General features: G+C 45.7%; 1 protein-coding gene across 1 annotated transcript in view; it reads left to right on the plus strand.

The window, feature by feature from the left end:
- The window catches only part of LOC135896217 (kynurenine--oxoglutarate transaminase 1-like), a 131,873-nt gene that overhangs the window by 95,710 nt on the left and 16,581 nt on the right, over window positions 1–19,582 (plus strand). Inside the window, exons 7-11 of the mRNA XM_070535071.1 lie at window positions 210–296; window positions 1,798–1,917; window positions 6,450–6,570; window positions 15,728–15,804; window positions 18,615–18,704. Of these exons, the coding sequence (XP_070391172.1) occupies window positions 210–296; window positions 1,798–1,917; window positions 6,450–6,570; window positions 15,728–15,804; window positions 18,615–18,704 (495 nt within the window). The remainder of the gene's footprint in view (window positions 1–209; window positions 297–1,797; window positions 1,918–6,449; window positions 6,571–15,727; window positions 15,805–18,614; window positions 18,705–19,582) is intronic.

The following is a 19,582-nucleotide window of genomic DNA, read 5'->3' on the forward strand; positions in this document are numbered from 1 at the left end:
GAAGTAGCAATAACATGCTCATTCGGTTCGATGCTCTAAGGCACATTTCCTGAACAGTTCATTTGATTGCCAAATTTCATAATTCGCACACTTTTGGGTTATAGATGTATAAACAGTACGCATTTCTGAATTCGCAAAAATCAGGCAGCCTAGCAAACAGCGTCCTTTGCATTCAAGTAACTTCACTGAACATTCTGATCTTCATGCAGGTGATCATCATCGAGCCCTTCTTCCCCCTATATGAGCCCCAGATATTGTCGGCAGGAGGAGTGCCAGTTTTCGTCTCCCTCCGCCCTGTAAGACACCTTCATCGCTCTGGAAAATGTCCGCCTTTGCCACATCCTCCGTATTAACGTTACATCCGACTTTACGTGTTTCACATGCGTTCGAAACATATATTTAAAGTTAGACGTTCATTCTCAGCGGGAATGTGGCAATTTTAATGCATAAATATTGCTACCAGCAGGACATTTGATGCGGTGCCTCTCTACATTGGATTAACCTGTCGGGCCATCATACTTTGTAAACAAGCGCAGTGACCTGCTTTAGAGAAGAGAGCGTCTTTTTTCGCAGTTCTAAACTATAGTCGTGACTCACGAAATCGACTTGGTGGTTCCATTGTACGTGCAATAATTACTCATGAACAGATTACCACATTTTAGCATTTAATTCCACACGCAATGATTATTGAAGGAGTGCTGCAACCTTAAACTCGGAGAAAACTGCGCAGGGGTTCCTTATTAAAACGCCCGAAGCCCCAGCCTGTCTCCCAGCGCTTGTCTAAAGCACCGAACAGCAATTTTCTTGTTCTGGTTTCTTGTTTCGGTTCAGCGAAAACAGTCTAGTTTCACTTTCACTGCGAAGCGAAAGAAGAAAGTTTGAAACCGGTTTAGGCTGGTTTTCGTTCGAGTTCCATAATCTAAGATTAATCACAGGAAAGCAGCTTAAACTTGTTTTGTACAACAAATTGACGGTGCTCATGAGCTGCACGGAAAGACTTAAACAAAAGTGCGTGTGGTGTTATTTGCTGCAAGAAGTTAAAAAAATATATCACACTCTTGAAGCACACCTCAGAAGCAAATGGGTCATTTCTGTGGGTCATACTTCAGTATACATACCAGTGCAATCAAAAGCGACCGCTGCTCACATCGGGTCTTGATATCAACGATTCTACTATTTAAGTATTCCACATTCTGAAGACTATTTGACGGCCACTAAGTTTCAATGCTCTGGAATTTAAAAATAACTTACTTGCAGCCAAATGAGAAATGCTGAAAACTGCCCTAATGATGCTGCGACTTTTGTAATTACAGCAAGCTCGTGTACATTTCCAAAAGACGTAGCACGGAATTAGCCACTAGTGCAGGCAATGCGTGCATGAAAGCCTCCAGATAAGGTGACCTACCTAAAAATGGGTATCTTTTATTTTTGACTTCGTACCGGAGTGAAAAATCAGAACTTCCCATTCAGCATCCAATTCGACTGCTATTCAGCGTCCATTCCGGTTTTCTCGAAAATATCGTTTTTTTTTCGGTTTTAGGTTCCGTTCCAGTTCGATATCCTTGCGCTTAGCACTGTGAAAACGTACTGAGGCATGATGTTGCAGTCTGAGCGGTTGCTTAACAGATCGCCAACGATGCAAAACTGACCTGTCACTGTTATATGAAATCGAAGATTCAACCAATTCTCAATTGAATATTTCTAAAATTTTTGATATAGAATACGCTCAAATACAACTTGAAGCAATTTATTATGTTTACCTCGTTTAGCATTTCTTTTCTTTTCTTTTTTTTTCAGCGTAAGGAAGGCCTAATTTCAAGTGCCGACTGGGTTCTGGATCCGAGGGAGCTCGCTTCCAAGTTCAATTTTAAGACCAAGATGATTGTCATCAACAATCCACACAATCCACTCGGGAAGGTCTGTCATTTCTCCTTGTAGGCGTGGCGCAAATTTGGTGACCCGGAAATGTTGAGCCATTACTCATAACTAACAGGTATTTGTTTGGACTTTGATATCTCAATCTTCGAAATATGTCTTAAAAACTGATAGCAGAGTGCCTGCAAAGCTTCGCTGGCAAACATTTTGCTTCTAAATTTTGACGAAACTGTTTCGATTTGCGTTTCTTTATGGCCAGCTCAATATATTTATTCTCAACAGTACGAAGAAATAGTAAAGATATCATGTCCACATAAACTGCTAATGGTACTATATAAAGTCCTAGTGGAACGTATGATACCAATGGGCAATACCAACTGTGGTTTTAATTAAAGTGTGGAAATAAAAAAGTGCACCAGAACCCATCTCACAATGTCTGTCGACGATAATTCGTTTAGCATTAAAACAATATAGAGACACAACGTATTGCCACCGTCGAAACGAGCTATGTGAGAGGCGTGTACTGCAGCGGGATTTCTCTTTCGCGCTTCCCTAAGAACACTGGACGTCATCTGGCGCCGCCGCTGTGAAACGTGCGCGTGGCCTCCGAAATGCATGGTGCGCTGGATAGTCCGAAACCTGAGATGCGCGTCATGATCGAACCAGGCGTCCCTCTCGGCCTCCTTTCTGGACACGCTGCGCCACCTAGTGGCACTGCCGAGAAGTCCGCGCATTGCCTCCGAGACGAGAAGCGTAGCACGCTGATGCCTGCGAATGTTGAGAATCGTTCCCTCGCTTGCCACGCACTCAATGACACATACTCAGTAACCCAAGTTGACGAGACGCTCATTGAAGAGCGGCACATGCCCAGCGTGTTCATAGCGGAGCTCGCTAAAGCGTTGGGATGAAAGGCGATAAGTGGCATGTACGCAGTGCGTTTGTGGCGCAGCCTGCCAACGCGCCGGGGGGCTCTCCTTGAGGAACCCTTGGGACGTGGGTTTGATCGCGCTCCACGTCGGTTAAATTTGAGGGATCTTTTTAGGCACTGTACACCGGCACATCCGCAGTGGCGTATACCTAATTAACTAAGTTGACATCAAAGAGCTTCATTGAAGACCAGCCCGGACCGAGTGGCGCGTACCCAGCGCTCCAAGTCCGTGTCAAAGAGTTACCCCGAACAGCGGTACCCACCCAGTCCCGCATCTGAGTGGCTCATGTCAGCGGGAAAGAGCTTTGTTGAAGAGTGGCACGTATGTACACACTGACACATACTCAGTGATCCATGTTGGTCCGATGGTTGGTCTCGAATGCGATTTCCTCAACACAGCAGCCTGATGCACACATTCGATCACGGACTAAGTAGAGACTCAAGTAAACGGGAGAATGGTTAGATGCCAACTTACATAAATAGAGTAATACAAACATAGGCCCCGGAAAGTGCGTCAAGTACCCTAAGAATGCTAACGCATTAAGAAGATAAAGGGAAATGAAAATAAATGAAAACATGACTTGTCGCCGCCGTGAATCGAACCCACATCTTCGGCATTACGCATACAATGTTCTCCCAATAGAGCTATTGCGGGTTCTCTCCTCCGGTCCACTTGCGTTTCCGTCCGTTCTTTGTTCGTACACTTTCACTTTACATTTTCTTATAACTTATAGAATTAAATTACCACGGCAGTTAATTTCCCCTATGCTTTCCTTGAATTCATTGTCTGTTAGCATCGTGCGGTTCTGACTAACAAAAAACGAGCCACTGGGTTGCTCTTCTTCTCGTTCTTGTGAAGCGTGGAAAAAAAGAGAGAATGAATTTTAGTCACAGTGATCACAGTGGCGTAATCAAGGGTGAGGGTCAGATGGCGAGGTTCATAAAAAACATAGAAATGGGTCGAGAATAGATATTTGGTGAAAGCGAGATAGAATGTAGAGGTTCTTTGTGGAGTGGTGAAAAAAAATCATCGTTTAGTCCTCACTGTGAAAGTGGATATATAGCGAAACTGTTGCCTACGTCAGACAAGCACAACCGACGTTAGGCAAATACAGTCTGAATCAAAAATACGCGGCCCACGGCTTCGGGCGCAGGAGCGGGGCTACACCGCGGCGCTGCTATCTCCATCGGGCGCCTGCCTTGAAGGTGCACCGAGTGACGCCAATCTTCGCCCTCACTCTCGTGCGGCCAAGTCACGCGATTGATAAAATTTAAGTGCGGCGTTCGGCTATTTCGGAGCTGAGGGTCAGTTGGAAAGAAGGTTGGTCACTGCGCGCTTGCCTTCTTCCCCGCGCCTGCTCGCGTTCGGCCGTTCGGCTAAGCGCACGGAACGTATGCCTGGCAGTGTCCGATTAGGTTAGCAAACTGACGTTAGAAGCCGTTAGAAAAGCACCACCACCACGAGCGACTTACGTCACGCATGCACGCGCGTGTGCGGCAATGCAGCATACATCATTATTCTTCTGGGCTCTCCGCCAAGCGCAGTTGCCTTATTGAGCTAATTGAATTTTCGAAAGTAAATTGCGTCAAAAAATTCGTAAGGTACGACTTACACAGAAGCTGCACACATGATAGCTTCGGATTGTAATTCGAATATACGAGAAAAAAATACATTTTTCTTTTACGCGAAAAATGAAAGACAAAGCCCTTGTCCAGCGGCCGTTTGAGCTGTGTCTGCGTGGCCGCTCCCGCTAGGTGGCCGCGCGGTTTCTTGGGTGAGCACAGAAGCAGCCCACCAAAAATCCCGACCAGCTAGAGCCTAACAGCTTCGCTCCAAAGGATTACAAGTACGAACAGCTTGAGATAGTACAAACATCACAGGGCTTTACCGCGAATGTTTACAGTGATAATGAGTTGAGAAATATTTGTCCGCGGCTCATGTTCGAAAGTACCCGAATAGGCAGCGAACGAAGGAGGTGCTCAGACTGAATGGAACCGAAAGAAGCGTGAATCGGAAGCCTTACTGCTGATTGACCCACAATGTCTGACCGCATGGCCAACGCAGCGGCCGCTTTGGGTCAACAGCGTCTGAAATCCTCTAACCGAAAAAGCTTTCACAGGCTTACATATCAAGGACTGCTCATTTTTTTCTTAATATGCGCAGAATTTATTTATTGAGCGTTTACTTGGCAATACTCCTCAGAAGCGCTTCCGCTCCTACTTTTCTCCAACACTGCGCATCGCGAGAGCGCCAATTACTCTAAATCTCTCACTGAGAATGGGCAACGACATGCTCTAAACATCTCGTATTCGCGCTCACAACCGCCAACATGTAATAGACCCAATGGAAGGCTCTCTCTATTTATGAAAAGCGTGGTGATTATGCCTTCATAACGCTTCAATACAGGTGTAGAAATCGCCAAAAGTAAGCGGGAGCACTCTGCTGCTTCTCCTTTCCCCCAGGGTGGGGTAGCCAACCGGCCTCTCTCTCTTTGCCGCTGAACAGCAGAAATTGCGTGCGTCGCTGACATGCCCAGAGCGCTAAAGCAAAAGAAAACTCCGAGAAAATGTTGACGCTAAAATTCTACCACACAAAATAACTGTTAAGTATCGAAATCTTACTGCGACAAACTGGGTTTGCCTAGTCCGTCCGTCCAGCCGCCCGTCCAATCTGTCACTCTAATGACGACCGTTGTAGTAATCGACACTATTTTGCCGTCGACAAACCACCACCTCATTCTCAGCTTCGCTATCACCATAGGCAAAAGAAGAAAAGTCCACTACCAACACCACTGCTATTCGAACTCTTGTAACAACAAGATGGGTACTAGGAAGGCCGTGCGCGCCCTTACCACTGCGCTATCGCTCAACAAAAAGCTCGGCAATTAACGCAGTGTATATTGAGTTCCACAGAAACTCTAAGAGCGGTGGCGTCATTGCATGTATGTATATCGGAGGTCATAAGCAGTACTTTTGTGGACGAGAATGACTTTATGTGCACTGCATATAAATTGTACTGGATAAAATAACGGTATGTCGATGAGCCACTCTTCCTCTTCAAAGCGTGTGGAAATAGCGTCGATGGCACAAAGAGACATAGGGGATAATTATGATAATTAGCCTCAAACATGACAGATATCCACAGTAAAAGGGCTGCCAAGAATAAGGCGGAATAAGACTTTCGTGCGTGCATGTGTTAACGCCGCACTCGTAGCAGTCACGTCCATCTGCTTGATCTCCTTACTTCCCTCGGTTCTCTCCCTCTCCATCTCTCAAGTAAGATGACAAGGAAAGAATGACTAACAGACTCTACTCTCAATTTATTTCATAGTATGTCGCTACGATGTCTTTACCATCACAACTCAACGTTATTAAAAGCTTTGCATGTTTCAGGTATCTCCTGTCTTCATAAAAAAGGACATCTGCGGCTTTTTCGTCATATTTCTAGTTTCACGAGAACTAATAACATTGATATAAGTACGTTGTACTTGTACCTTTCTTACTAGCGTCTGTTATCTTCTAGACAACTACTTTTGAACAGTAAGCCACGGTACTCAGTGCTTGTTATCGTTCCTTTCCGAAGCTCGTGATTTCTTGCAACTTCATGACAGCTATTGATGTAATTTTCGCATTTTCGATTGCACAGGTTTTCTCCCAGGAAGAGCTAGAAATGATTGCGGACCTGTGCAGGACGCACAATGTTATCTGTGTAATGGATGAAGTTTACGAATGGATCCTTTACGATGGAATCGAGCATATTAGAATGAGTAAGTACAACGTTAATGCATACCACACTGGTGAAGTACACTGACAAGCAGGATGTCAAGAAAAAGAAATACCATTGAAGAAAACAAACGTATTTGCACAGTGACGCCGTAGAGGAAATAGAACATTGCATGAACTGTTGTTTCTGACCCGGGCCCGAGCAGGGCCCAGTGTTTTCACACCTGGGCCGTAACCAACCCACCCCTGCCCAACCCTTTATCGCTTGAGCCTAAACCAAGCATCTTAGAATTCTTGGTTATCGTGAAGTTATCAGCCGCACGGACATTTTTACTAGAGTCTGATTTGACTGGGAGTTTTTCCACTAGAGTTGTTGCTGTCAAGTGAAACAGGTAAAAGGGAGAAAAAAAATACTTCCTCTGTTCAACATGGTCGTGATTTATTTATTTATTTATTTAGTCATTCGTTTATTTATTTATACCTCAAATACCCCATCTGGGGTTTTACATGAGGGGTGGGCATATATAGGTTATATTTTCAATGAATGCCTTGAACAATGAATGACTGGAGTGGTGCACTGCTTCAGCAGGTAGATGATTCCAGTCTTTCGCTGTTTGAACGACCAGTGAAGTGGAGCGGCGGTGCGAGCTGGAGGGGGATAAACAGCCTTTGAATGGTTATGATGGGATGAAGTGCGATGCGCAGGCTTGATGTTGGTGTGGTGAAGCAGCGAGTAATAGAACTTGTAAAAAACACATAGTCTTGCTGTTTTGCGGCGGTGCTCGAGGGTTGAAATATTAAGAGATGGCTTGAGTTTAGTGACGCTGGTGAGGTAAGTGTAGTCGGAAATTTGGACCACCTGGGGTTCTTTAACGTGCACCTAAATCTAAGCACAGGGGTGTTTTCGCATTTCGCCCTCATCGAAATGCGGTCGCCGTGGCCGGATTCGATCCCGCGGCCTCGGGCTCAGCAGCCCAACACCATAGCCACTGAACAACCACGGCGGGTATGGGGACTAAGGTCGCTCGGTTAAAGTGATCGTTGGTATGTAAATTTCAGCCAGTTTGATCATCTTACTTTTAACAAGCGTCCAGTTAGTGTCTGCTGTGCGCTTCAAAATCTATGATATACCAGTTGTAAAACTCGGTTAGTACATTGTTAATACTGATGTCATCACCTTTATCGTAAAATGTTATTTTCGTTTAGTTTTTCTTTTTTTTTTTTGCTCTGAGGTTGTTGCCAGGATAATTCTGCATGCAGTACTGAAAGATCACTTAGTTCTGGTAGATGTGTTACAGAAGAAACACTGTCAGGATGGGATGTTAAGATAAGGTCTAATGTGTTATAGCACTGGTCAATTTTTCGTGTCGGGGTAGATACCAGCTGAGTCAAACCAAAGGTGAGGCATGTGCTAAGAAAATTACTTTCGATGTCGTATCATGTTATACCAGAAAAGTTAGTCACCTAAGAGCAGTAGCTGCGCATGACTCAATGACGTGGTAACAGATTGCAGTGCGTCGTGGAAGTTAGTAGTGAAGGAAGCATCTGCGTCGGGGTCGATAGCTTACACCGATAATAATTTGTAGGTTTGAAGAACTGCACAAAAGGAATAAAATTTCTAGAGGTGAAGTGATATTGACAATAGAGCAACAAAGGCTACGATGGGCAGCTATCAGGACATCTCTTCCGCGTTTGCCTACACGATCCCACCAAAAAATGTAAAAATCAGGGAGGAATGAGTAAAGCTCTGTGTTATCGATGGTTGAATTTAGCCACGTTTCTGTTCGTACGAGAAGCTGACAATCAGAAGAATCAATGAGGCTACAGAGTGCTTCGCGTTTGCACAGCAAGATTCTTATGTCAGTATAAACAAATGATACAGGGATGCTATCTGGTTTTGCGGGAGTGTGCGATGGTATCTATGAAGTTGATATAACTCTATTTGTAGCGTTATCGTACTTGTAAGTTCTGTTCTCTATGATTAGTTTATCATACCGAAGTTGAAAAGGTTTCTGTTGGACTTGCCGAACTCGATTAGTTGTTTACGTGCATGACGAGTGTTAGATGAGTAGTCTTCTGATATGCTGTGGTTGGGCCTTCTTATTTGAGTAGCATTTGAAAGAACACGTTGTTTTACATAGAAATGCGCTAATTTGACAACTATACGTCTGTTTCTATTACTGCTGTATTTGCCAATTCTATGAGTCCGCTCGATATCAAAGGGGTCTAACTTGATGTCAATCTCAGAAGTTCAATGTTCCACAATCTTGTTCTCCAATTTCTGCCACGTTTCCCGCTTTCACCTATGCCAAAAAACACAAGATTAGAACGGCGAGCCCTATCTTCTGAGTCATTTAGTCGTGATGATATGTCGGAAATGGCTTTTGTATTTTTACCGACAACTGTCCTGATGCAATTAACTTCGGTCTTCAGTGCAGTTGTGGAGGAAACATCGTCTTCACTTTCTTGTCGGTCGATCGCGTCTTAATGTCGCGAAAAATTTTATCGTTCTGCGATAGTTTCATTCGAATTGATTTCCTTTCCCTTAGAAGAGACACCTGACCGGAGCTTATTCTCTCCAATGCTGCAATTATGTCACAAGATGCCCGCGTTGAACTGGAACAGGTGTTGGGGCCAGGATTCGATTCCACGTAGCCAGAGAGTGGGAGAAGTTGTTGGATGACAGATGGTGCAGTCGCGAACAATGGGGATGCAGCAGCCTGGGCTTGGCAGCATTGGCAAAGCGGCATGATACACAGTGTGATATGAACAGCCGTACTACATCTGCCAAATATTGGTCAGCAGTGTAATACGAAGGAAAAGGTGGCTACTCATGTACACACCGCTAGCCTTGTACCTAGAAGAATCATTGCAACGTGCAATACTATAATTAGAGCAAGTAAAATTGGCGGGAATGTCAATTTAAATAGGCTGATTTATATGAATTCGCAATTTCGTAATACACCGCCGCTAGAAGCTGTTCCAGATATATAGTATGCAGGGTAGTCCCATGCAATTCAGCCAGAAATTTGATTATGAAAGGCGGGTTGGAAGCGAATTGAACCGAATGCATAATATTCGAATATAGTAACTCAGGCAATATTTTGTCTTCCCCATAACTCACTCATTAATTAAGTTTAATTAACTAACTTTTGAAATATTTGCTGAGGACCCCAAGTATGTATGTATGTGTGTATATATATATATATGTATATATATATATGTATATATATATATATATGTATATATATATATAAATATATATATATATATATATATATATATATATATATATATATATATATGTATATGTATATGTATATGTATGCCAAGCAGATTTTGAGAGCACACCGATCGAGTTTCCTGTACGATACGTCTCACGTAGTCCCTTTTCCGGGTTGCAAATAAAGCCCGCGATATATGAAAAAAGCCACGTTAGGGTGCGCCTGCACAGTGATATCGTGCTGCTCTCCAGCGTGTGTTCGGTGAACAAGGTCGGCTTGGTCGGATGACGGCGCAAGTGCATGCTGCTGGCCGAGAGCTGCCGAGGAGCTAAAGAACGCCCTGCCGCCTCCCAGTCGCCAGTCACGATGCAGTTGACCTTGTTCTCCAAACGCACGTTCGAGAGCAGCAGGATACCACTGCGCAAGCGCTCCGTCACGTGGCTTTTTTCATATTTCGCGTGATTTCTTTGCAACCCGGGAAAAAGGACTACGTGAAACGTATCGTACAGGAAAGAACCCGATCGGTGGTTTCTGAAGGTGCTCTACAAGTCTTCTTATCATACTTGGTGTCCTCAGCCAATAATTAAAAAGTTGGCTAAATAAACTTAATTAATGAGTGAGTCATGGGGAAAATAAACAATTGTTTGAGTTACTATAGTCCAGTGTGAATACTACGCGTTCGGTTCAATTCGCTTGCGACACGCCTTTTATTTTCAAAATCTTGGCTCAAGTCACGAGGGACAGCCTGTATATATAAACGGGCGACACGTAAGGGCAACACTCATGGGTGACTATATATTGTCACATGAGATAAGGAATTTTATCCCTTTAGCTAACTTCGCTCTAAAGCCATTTTTTTTTCATTTATCAATTGAAATATTTGTGTTTCGTAATATGATCGAATATCAGCTTTGTTTACTTTGGTTATAACGTGCAGCTTCTTACAGTGCATCTACAGCGTAGGTAAGGTATCTTCTTTGTTTTTTTTTTTTTTTCATCAAGTTCAGACGTTGCATTTCTTCGTTCCCGCTAATTCCCAGCAAACTCGTAAAGTGCCAGAAAGAACGAATACAAGGCAATGAACAGAAAGGACGCGCCATTTAAAGTTTACAAACTTCGATGGAAGGAAGAATGCATTCTGCGTTATGTTTCCACATCCCCTTCACCAACGTTTTAAGCTAGGTCTTGCGGCATCCGCGTTGGTTGTCCGGCGTTGTCGCTGGCACTCATCTCGCCACTTGCACCTCACCTCAGCACGAAGGTCACCTCTGCGTCGACCATAGTCTACGTTGACCTACGTAGACCAAAAAAAAAGTGGAGCGTCGTTTCTTTTTTTTTTTTGTGGGGGGATGGCCATTGGTACGATTTTGCCATAAATCGAGGGGCACCACTAGCTCGCACACTAATGTGTAAATGGGCACCCGCTACTACGTCGTGACCTGCCTACCTCTGCTTTCTCATAGGCCGACGACCGCCGCTTACGGAAACACCTGTGAGGGCGGCAATATTTACGGTCTGCAATTTCGCCATGTCAATAATACGATAACCAGGCGTATTACAGGTTCGACTGAAGCCCGAGCCCGATCAAGCGAACCTGTGACCTCGTGCTTGGCAGCAGAGCTACATACATGTACCCTAATTTACGTGACTTCCGGTTCGAAGGAATCATAAAGTATAACTATTCGGGAACACCAGGTTGTAACACTCAGCTGGTACGCGAACAGGTTCGCAGTATCGCTCTTATGTCGCTTAGATTGCTCGCACGCGACACGTTGCGGACGGACACTTGTCCGCATGCGCAAGATTTTGTCATGAAGAGACGGAGACACTGGCACATGGGAGACAGGAACTCGTGCTTTTGCATGAATACGAGGAAAGCAAGCACGTACGATGTCATATGCGTGCAGCAAGCGTACACAGGCAGGCAGGCATTTCACGTAGTGCGCTGTCGCCAAACTGCGGGTCCTGGTGCGGCGCATTGTACAGCAACATGGCGAACTTATATAATGCCACTTCATATTTCCAATTCACGAGAGCAATTCAGAATCTGGCCCACAGCCTTGCTTTGTGGATTGTCGGGCATCGCGTTGGCCACTGAAAATTTCGAATTTCTGGTCACTCCGCAGACGCAACAGGCGTACCACTCATCGCACAAATTGTCCCGACTTTAGATGCCCAGAAGACCCAGATCACTCCTGTTCGATTTTCACGTTCGCCGCCGCCGCAGTAGCGTAGTGTCTGTGGCGTTGCGCTGCTGAGCTCGAGGTCTCGGGTGTGATCCCGGCCGCGGCGGCCGCATTTTGATGGCCCGAGCGAAATGCAAAAAAACTGTCAAGTACTTAGATTTACGTGCACTTTAAAGAACCCCAGGCGGCTAAATTGTTCCGCAGTCCCCAGCCACGGCATGCCTCCTGACCAGATCATGGTTTCCGCACGTAGAACCCTGCAATACAATTTTTATACACGTTCGCTATCATTATGGCTGAACTCGAGCACTATACTCGCGGACAACTTTTCTTGGCTATGAAGCGAAAGCTATGGGCGCGGAGCTTCTGCATATGACTGCATTCGTACGCAATGTAGTCCGGGCGCGCTTGGCATTGGTTTCGGCTCCGCCAACCTCGCACAACCTCTTTACATTAGTCAAGGCAGATACAATTAACTCGGCGTGAATCAATGTTTATTCACATACCAAGTTTTGAACAACGAGCATCGAAGACTGAGTTGGAGCTCTGAAGCAGCCGCGTGGCGTCGATCAGGACTTGGACGGGCAACCGACGCTGGCGCAGGTAGAGCCGGCGAAGCAGTCAGCTCGCTCACTCGTTTGTACGCATGCCGACGCTTGCGATTCCCGTATGGGTTCGGTTGGTTTCCGCGCAGACACTGGACAAACTTTATTTGTGTGCTTCAACAGTCTTTTGTTGCTAAAATTGGTCACCGGCCTCTCAGGGGAGCTGATTAAGCGGGACAGCAAGCGACGAACACTCACCATATGACACGGGCGGGATTTTGCGTTTGATGAATGTGCAAAACGTGCCACACTCTCGGGTGTGCGAAAACTCGAAAGAGCAAACTAGAAACGCAATAAAATGCCAATAGCTGACTGGTGAATCTTGCGTATCATTTCAAATTAGGCGCTGTAAAAGCAAGAAAGTATTGTTTTCTGTTTTCCACGTAAGAAAACGACAGCAAAACTGCCGTCCTATTTCCAGCAGCGGTGAAAGAGGCGCGCTTAGCTTCCGTAGCCTTCGCTTCATCGCCAAGAAAAGTTGTCCGCGAGCATAACTGCATCTGCCCAAAAGAAACACCGCTAACATTCAATAGAGGCGGAGTGCGCCGTTCATGGAACAGAGCAGACAGTGAAAGTCAAACTGTATAGGCGAAGAGTCGGGCGAGCGTTTGGCTTTAGCGATAACTCAGGGTCAATCTTTCTAGGTTCTCACGAAGCAGCCGGCGCCGTATAGTTCGCCCATGTCATGTCCGTGGGCACAAGAGTGAAGGACAAAGCGCATAACCGTCACATTTACCTATACGCAGCTTTGCACTCCCCTGACAGGCTTGCTATTCTCGCCCTCCGTCAGCCTACTTCCAAGTGCCCAATGGTAGACCACGATGACAGATTTTTAGGTGCTAAATGAGAGACCATGAAGGAACAACAGATCTGATGGCTGAGGATGAGGGGAGGGGGGCGCAGAGAGGGGAGAGGAGGGTTAACTGCGCGTCGTATGCGCCGCAAGGTCTAGATCGAACGGCGGCGATTATTATGTCTGACGCCACAATGCCAAGCGTGTTTCAGAGCATCGCTCCACGCTGACGCTGAAATGACACACGTAAAGCGGATTTCCGTGTGTAAGGCGTATACGGGGAGAACGGGTAGTAGTTGCAGTTGTCTTGAGGGTGCAGCATGGAGCCAGATGTGGTCATGCCGGCAACACCAAGAGAGTCTGCACAATCCTCTCTGTTTCGTTTTTGTTGTTCTTGTTTTATGCGAAGCATATTACGAGAGCTCAACCCAGCTCCTCAGGCGCGGCGGTGTCGCCTTCAATACCACGTGACACTGTGACGTCACGACAAAGGAGAAACGGGGCTCCAACTCGCGCCGTCGCTCGCGGCCTCGCGGCGGTATATAAGCAGCTGCGCTTGCCTCTGCTAGACACTCACGAGGTGAGATGCCTCCTGGAGACAAAGCTGCTCGTTGGAATGAGAAGCGAAGGCTGCGGCGTGCTACAGAGACTGTTTCTAGGTGGATTTGCTACGGCACAGCGACTACGCGCCCCGCATCGGACGCGGTGAGCGTCGAGCAACGCAGCGTTCGGCGCGACAACGAAATGTGCGCCTGAGCAAGCGCCGCGCGCCTGAGCCGACGCCGACGACACCGGCTTTTCTGCGACACGAGCTCCTTAACGCTGTCGCGTTAAAATAAAGGCTAGTATGCTTCGCATCCTGGGCTTAACCTTAGCTAAGCCACAGCCAGTTTTTTTTTTTTTTTTATGGACTGGCATGACGCGTGACAAGCGCGCGCCCGTTTGTATAAACAAACATGTCACCTTGCCTTCATAGCCGCGATTCATGTCTTTAGAAAATAATGCATCGGGAAGGAACAACTATATATGGTGGCAGAAATTGAGAGTAGAGACTACTTGCAGATAGGGGGATTTTTTTATTTATGTATGTTTTCATCTCAAAGGTAACTAAAGATCCCGCTCGCACGTGCGAATAAAAATTAAATTATGGGGTTTTACGTGCCAAAACCACTTCCTGATTATGAGGCACGCCGTAGTGGAGGACTCGGGAAATTTTGACCACCTGGGGTTCTTTAACATGCACATAAAGTGCGCGGGTGTTTTTGCATTTCGCCTCCATCGAAATGCGGCCGCCGTGGCCGGGATACGATCTCGTGCTCAGCAGCCCAACACCATAGCCACTGAGCAACCACGGCGGGTCGCACATGCGATGTGTGTGTGCATTGTTACCTTGACGGTCACAAGGTTAGTTATATTTCTTTTTACTTTAGGCCTATACTGCAACTGCTGCTGGGGAAATCGCAGTATATGGATGGTGCAGTCGGAGCCATCGCTTATTTACAATGTATTGTATGAATGGGACCTCCTACCTTTGACCCTCCAGACACAAAGGAAGCCAGTATCTGATATTTCGCTCATTGCTACACCTGTTCCGTTTCTAGAACTGGTAACCGTTACGATTTTCTTTTCGGTCGATGTTCGGTGCTGGTTCAGGCACTTTTCAAGAATTTCAGTTTGAGTTGTAATTAGTTGTTTATAAATACAATAAATCAATCAATGAATAAATAAAGAAACAAATAAATAAATAAATAAATAAAAGGAAAATCACAAATTACTGCTGACACCTGAACGGCGGCCAGCAGTATAGGGGAAGGGATAGGGAGTAAAATGACACAAATAGTGGATAACAAAGAGGATAGAGTAATAGAAAGCATCTAATCACATAGTGTTCAGTTCCGGCCAAAACTCCGGTACTGGTGTGGTTTTCGGTGGAAGTTCGGCTTCCGTTAGACACCGTGGCTACAGGGCATTTTATTCGCGCCGACCGCATTTAAACATAGATGTGTGAGACAAAATGCCTAGACAGTTGTTTTATATGCTAACAGAAGCGCGTTCGGAATATTACGCGCGCTCCGGATAACGATCACACACGAGTGTAACTGTGTCAGGACCAACTGGTTACAGAGTCCTTGAAACAATTTAGCTTCCACGAAGCATTTACATATAGGAGCAACATGTCCCATGCATTCAGCGGCTCTTTATGAGCTGACATAGCATTACTGTTTAAACGATGACACTGAGGCACGTTTAAAATTCTGGAGACGTCATGGAGTCTTGCTCTGATATAGCATTTGTACTAAACCTTATGCTTCATTACACTTACGCTTGCGCCTAGTTGATAGCAATCCTGATTGTTTAGTAGTAATTGAAGAGTTTTTGCCCTTCTTTTACAGACACGCTTCCTGGTATGTGGGAAAGGACTATAACTTTAGGAAGTGCTGGGAAAGCCTGCGGTGTTACTGGCTGGAGGGTGAGCTCCCAAATTCCTTTTCAGCTGCACGTGCTATAAAAGATTGACTGGACAACTTCAATTGGTTACTCCTGAAGTCTTGCCTGCCCCATAGCTTAACACAAAGAAAACCACGAGCAATAAGACCAAACACTTGCGGGTACTGGTCGCTTTCAGTCGTTGAAAAATATACATTGCCCCATATAAGCTTAAAACGTATTAATTAGGCTGCGAGGCAGATCACAGTGGCGTAATAAAAGGTTATCTCATGTTATTACCAATGACTACACGAAAATGCAATTTATTTTTCTCTCTTTAGGTGAAACAAACATGACTGGATCTTTCGTGAATTACCGATGCTTTGACTTTTTTTTTTTAGTTACTCTACCATTCCACAACCCTACGTACCTGCCGCGGTAGATTAGTGGTTATTGCGTGGTTATCTCGAGGTCGCGAGTTCGATTCTTGCTGCGGCGGCCGCGAAATACAAAACATCCCGTTTACTTAGTGTCAAGTGCGCGTTAAAGAGCCGCAGCTGCTCAAAGTTAATTCTGAGTCCCCTACTACGGCGTGCCTCATAATGAGATCGGGTTTCCGGCACGTAAGACGCGAGACATTTTTAGCAATGCTCGCAAGAAGCGTCATGGAGTAGACGAGCCCGATGCTCGAGGCCATCTCGAAAAGCTCGCATGACAAAATATTCACACCCAGGCGTTGAGCTCTTGAGCGTTTACTCTTTAAACACCCATAGATGTACACACGCCTACTGCGATTTCAGTACAGAGAAAACGGCAAAAGTGCTTATAAAGGCTAGCGAAAGAAATTTTGCAGCTCGTAAACAGGCTAGTTTTGTATGGTGTAGATAAGAGCGGCCACCGTGCAAAATGTTACTGTAAAAATGCTAGTGAAGGCGCCATAAAGTAGACGTTTTCGGTACCTAAACTAATATGTAAAACCCCGATGTTTCCATGCGACGGCAGCGACGCATGGCCCGGAACGCGGCGGCTACTCGGCAAGTACTCCGACATTTGGCGCCGCGCGCGGCTTACGTGCTGGAAAACCTTGGAGGCGGCATGCTAGGACTTACGCCATATTCGCATACCACCAGGTGCACACGTCGTCCACTTACGTGTATTTAGCGGGAGATGCTGTAGTAGAAAAAGGCTTTTTAAATTTTATTTTATTTCTTTTCTTTAATTTATTGATTTCGTTTTCTCACTTGTTTCTTCAAGTTCAGTGTCTCTAATTTTATGACAATAAAGATCACAGGTGAATTTTAATTTGAAATCGATTAAGATCACGCTTAAAGAGCGCAAGATGTCTCCTAAAAGCACGAAATTGCGATAGCGTCCCACGGCCGGCACAGCGCAGCCGCTGGCCATTGCGGATCCCGTGAGGAGTTCAGCCGAGCTGCATTCTCGGAATGACCACGTTTGCACAAGCTGCCGCGGAGCAGGAAAAATAAAAAGAACATGTATTTGCTGCGTTGACCGAGCGCTGCGTGTGGGCTTTCGACTGTAAAATGCCTTTTTCTCAAAACGCAATTCTTTGCAATATTTTTTTTAGCTTGCCTATCTTATTCTTAGTACTTTCAATACTAGCGTTTTTTGCCCATGTTTTATGTAAGATGAAAGGAGTGCTGTTATTATGGTGCTGTGCCGTTAAAAGCTGCTAATAAAACAACTAGAGAATTAGCAGACCTGCAGGCTTGCGGAGATTGATTCAAGTGTATGTACAGCTCATTTCGGCGTGCGTTCCGTAGCCCCTAGAGAGTTGCTGTACCCATGGTGCACAGCAAGCCTTAAATCTTCGATAGTTTTCATTATAGTCTTCTTATAAGTGCAGCCAATTCCATGGAAAAGTAGTTTTCTTTTGCATCGGCACTTAGTTGGCCCCAAAACTATTGCATAATTTTAACAGAAAGGAAAGTTAAAAATTTTCTCCGAAGATTTTACGAACGAAGGATGAACAGTAGAAATGGAAAGGGAAGCTTCAAATAAATACAGGAATGCTAGCTACCTTCAATGCAGTTTGCCCGTGCGCAATTTATTATATAAATTGTGGCACGACTCTTCTTAGCCTAATGCATCGAACATTCGTCGCACGAAACAACTCCATTTTGTTTTTGTTTTTATTTTGCGAAGAAAAACCACTTTTCTGTTTGATGATAAATTTATATGGCCGGTCTTCAACGTACGATAGTCTACTGTAAAACATGAGGCACAGCCATAAGAAATGGAAACCTCTCACACATGCATCGAAGGATGTCCTTTTAACGCCCACCTCCTTAAGGGGGTTGCACTCATAAGCCGCAAACACCTCATGGCTTATCATCTTTCCTCAAGTAGCCATTTATGCAAAGTAGAAAGTCATCAACCAAGCTTTGACAAATCTAATTATACTATGAAGGTATTGACAAAGGCAATGATGAATTACGGACTTAGATTATGTTGGGAAAGTGACGCTTACCAGCAGGGCGCTTCAAGATCAGCGAAAGCAGTGATCAACGTTTCCCTGACAATATACGCTTTCCTACTGACGGCCTTGTTGTTAACTATAAATGAAGAAAATGGCATCGTCAAGTGACGTACGTTCGAGAGATACAGTTTATTATGTCCTCGATATGGAACAACGTAACCAATGGGTCTCAGCACTGTGCTGGTCAACTGGCAGTAAATTATAGACCAGCTTTGACTAAACGCGAATGTAAGCGCAAGTCCGCAAATTCGTATGTCATGCTCGATTATCAAGTCTGCTCCACATCCTTCAAAGTTCTGCCTGAAAATGGCTTCCTCGCGGCTGGTAGCCAGTAATTTTCTTCGTTTACACAGGTAGGTTGGGCTTATGGCCCTGAGCATCTGATCAAAGGACTAAGAATGATACACCAGAACTGCATCTACACAGTCAGCACTCTAATGCAGGTGAGCTGATATTGCTTTTCCCCCTTATATTTAATATACCTCAACCGTCCTTAGATTGGAAATACATTTCACGGCAAGATCGTGCGACAACTGGTCATAGTATGTCTGAAATATCTAGATACAGAGCTCTGCTGCTATAGTTATTGCCAGAACTCAAGAAGTGGGAGGAAATAAGCAAGATTTGTAGAAATTGCATAGTCCTTTCATTAAAGCAAAAACATTGAAGTGGTACAGCTTGCAGAAAAAAAGTATTGAAAGTGTTGGAACCTCAGTGCTGACACCCGTTATTGCAATCCGACCGCTGGCGCCCGTTGTTTTAAATGGGTCGCAAGCCCCAAGGGTAGCGTTAGCCTGGTGGCCTGGGGCACACTGGAAGCATCCGAAGGTCCCGGCAAAGCATGAGTCGACTGCTAACAGAACAACTTGCTTATTCTAGCATCGCAAAAGAGCGGCCGGTAAGGTCGACCGAAGTGGAGAGACGGGGGAGCACGCTTCTCGACGGAAGAATTCCGAGCCTCTCTCTTGGCGTCCGGGGGCAGCTGCTCTTATACTCTCGGCGTCGCGGGCAAGAAGGAAGATCACGGGATGAGACCACGTGACAGCGAGGCACGGACGAGCTGAGAGACATGTTGAGACGAGTGTAGTGACGCATCAGCCGGGACGGCACCGGTCAGACCTCCTCGCTTCACACTTGGGGAGCTCCTCTCCCCGGCTGCCGCGCTTTGACAAGCGTGGGCACACACACGCACACACGAAGACACATGGCACTGAAACACGCCTGGACGCGCTCGGCGGGGAGGCTTTGCGGCAGCTCTGAACGGGCCAAAAGGTCCGCCGCTTTGAACGAAGCCCCGGCGTCCGTTGCATCCGCGCCGGCT

Source organism: Dermacentor albipictus, chromosome 1, assembly GCF_038994185.2.
Source record: "Dermacentor albipictus isolate Rhodes 1998 colony chromosome 1, USDA_Dalb.pri_finalv2, whole genome shotgun sequence".
In the NCBI taxonomy this organism is placed as follows: Eukaryota; Metazoa; Arthropoda; class Arachnida; order Ixodida; family Ixodidae; genus Dermacentor; species Dermacentor albipictus.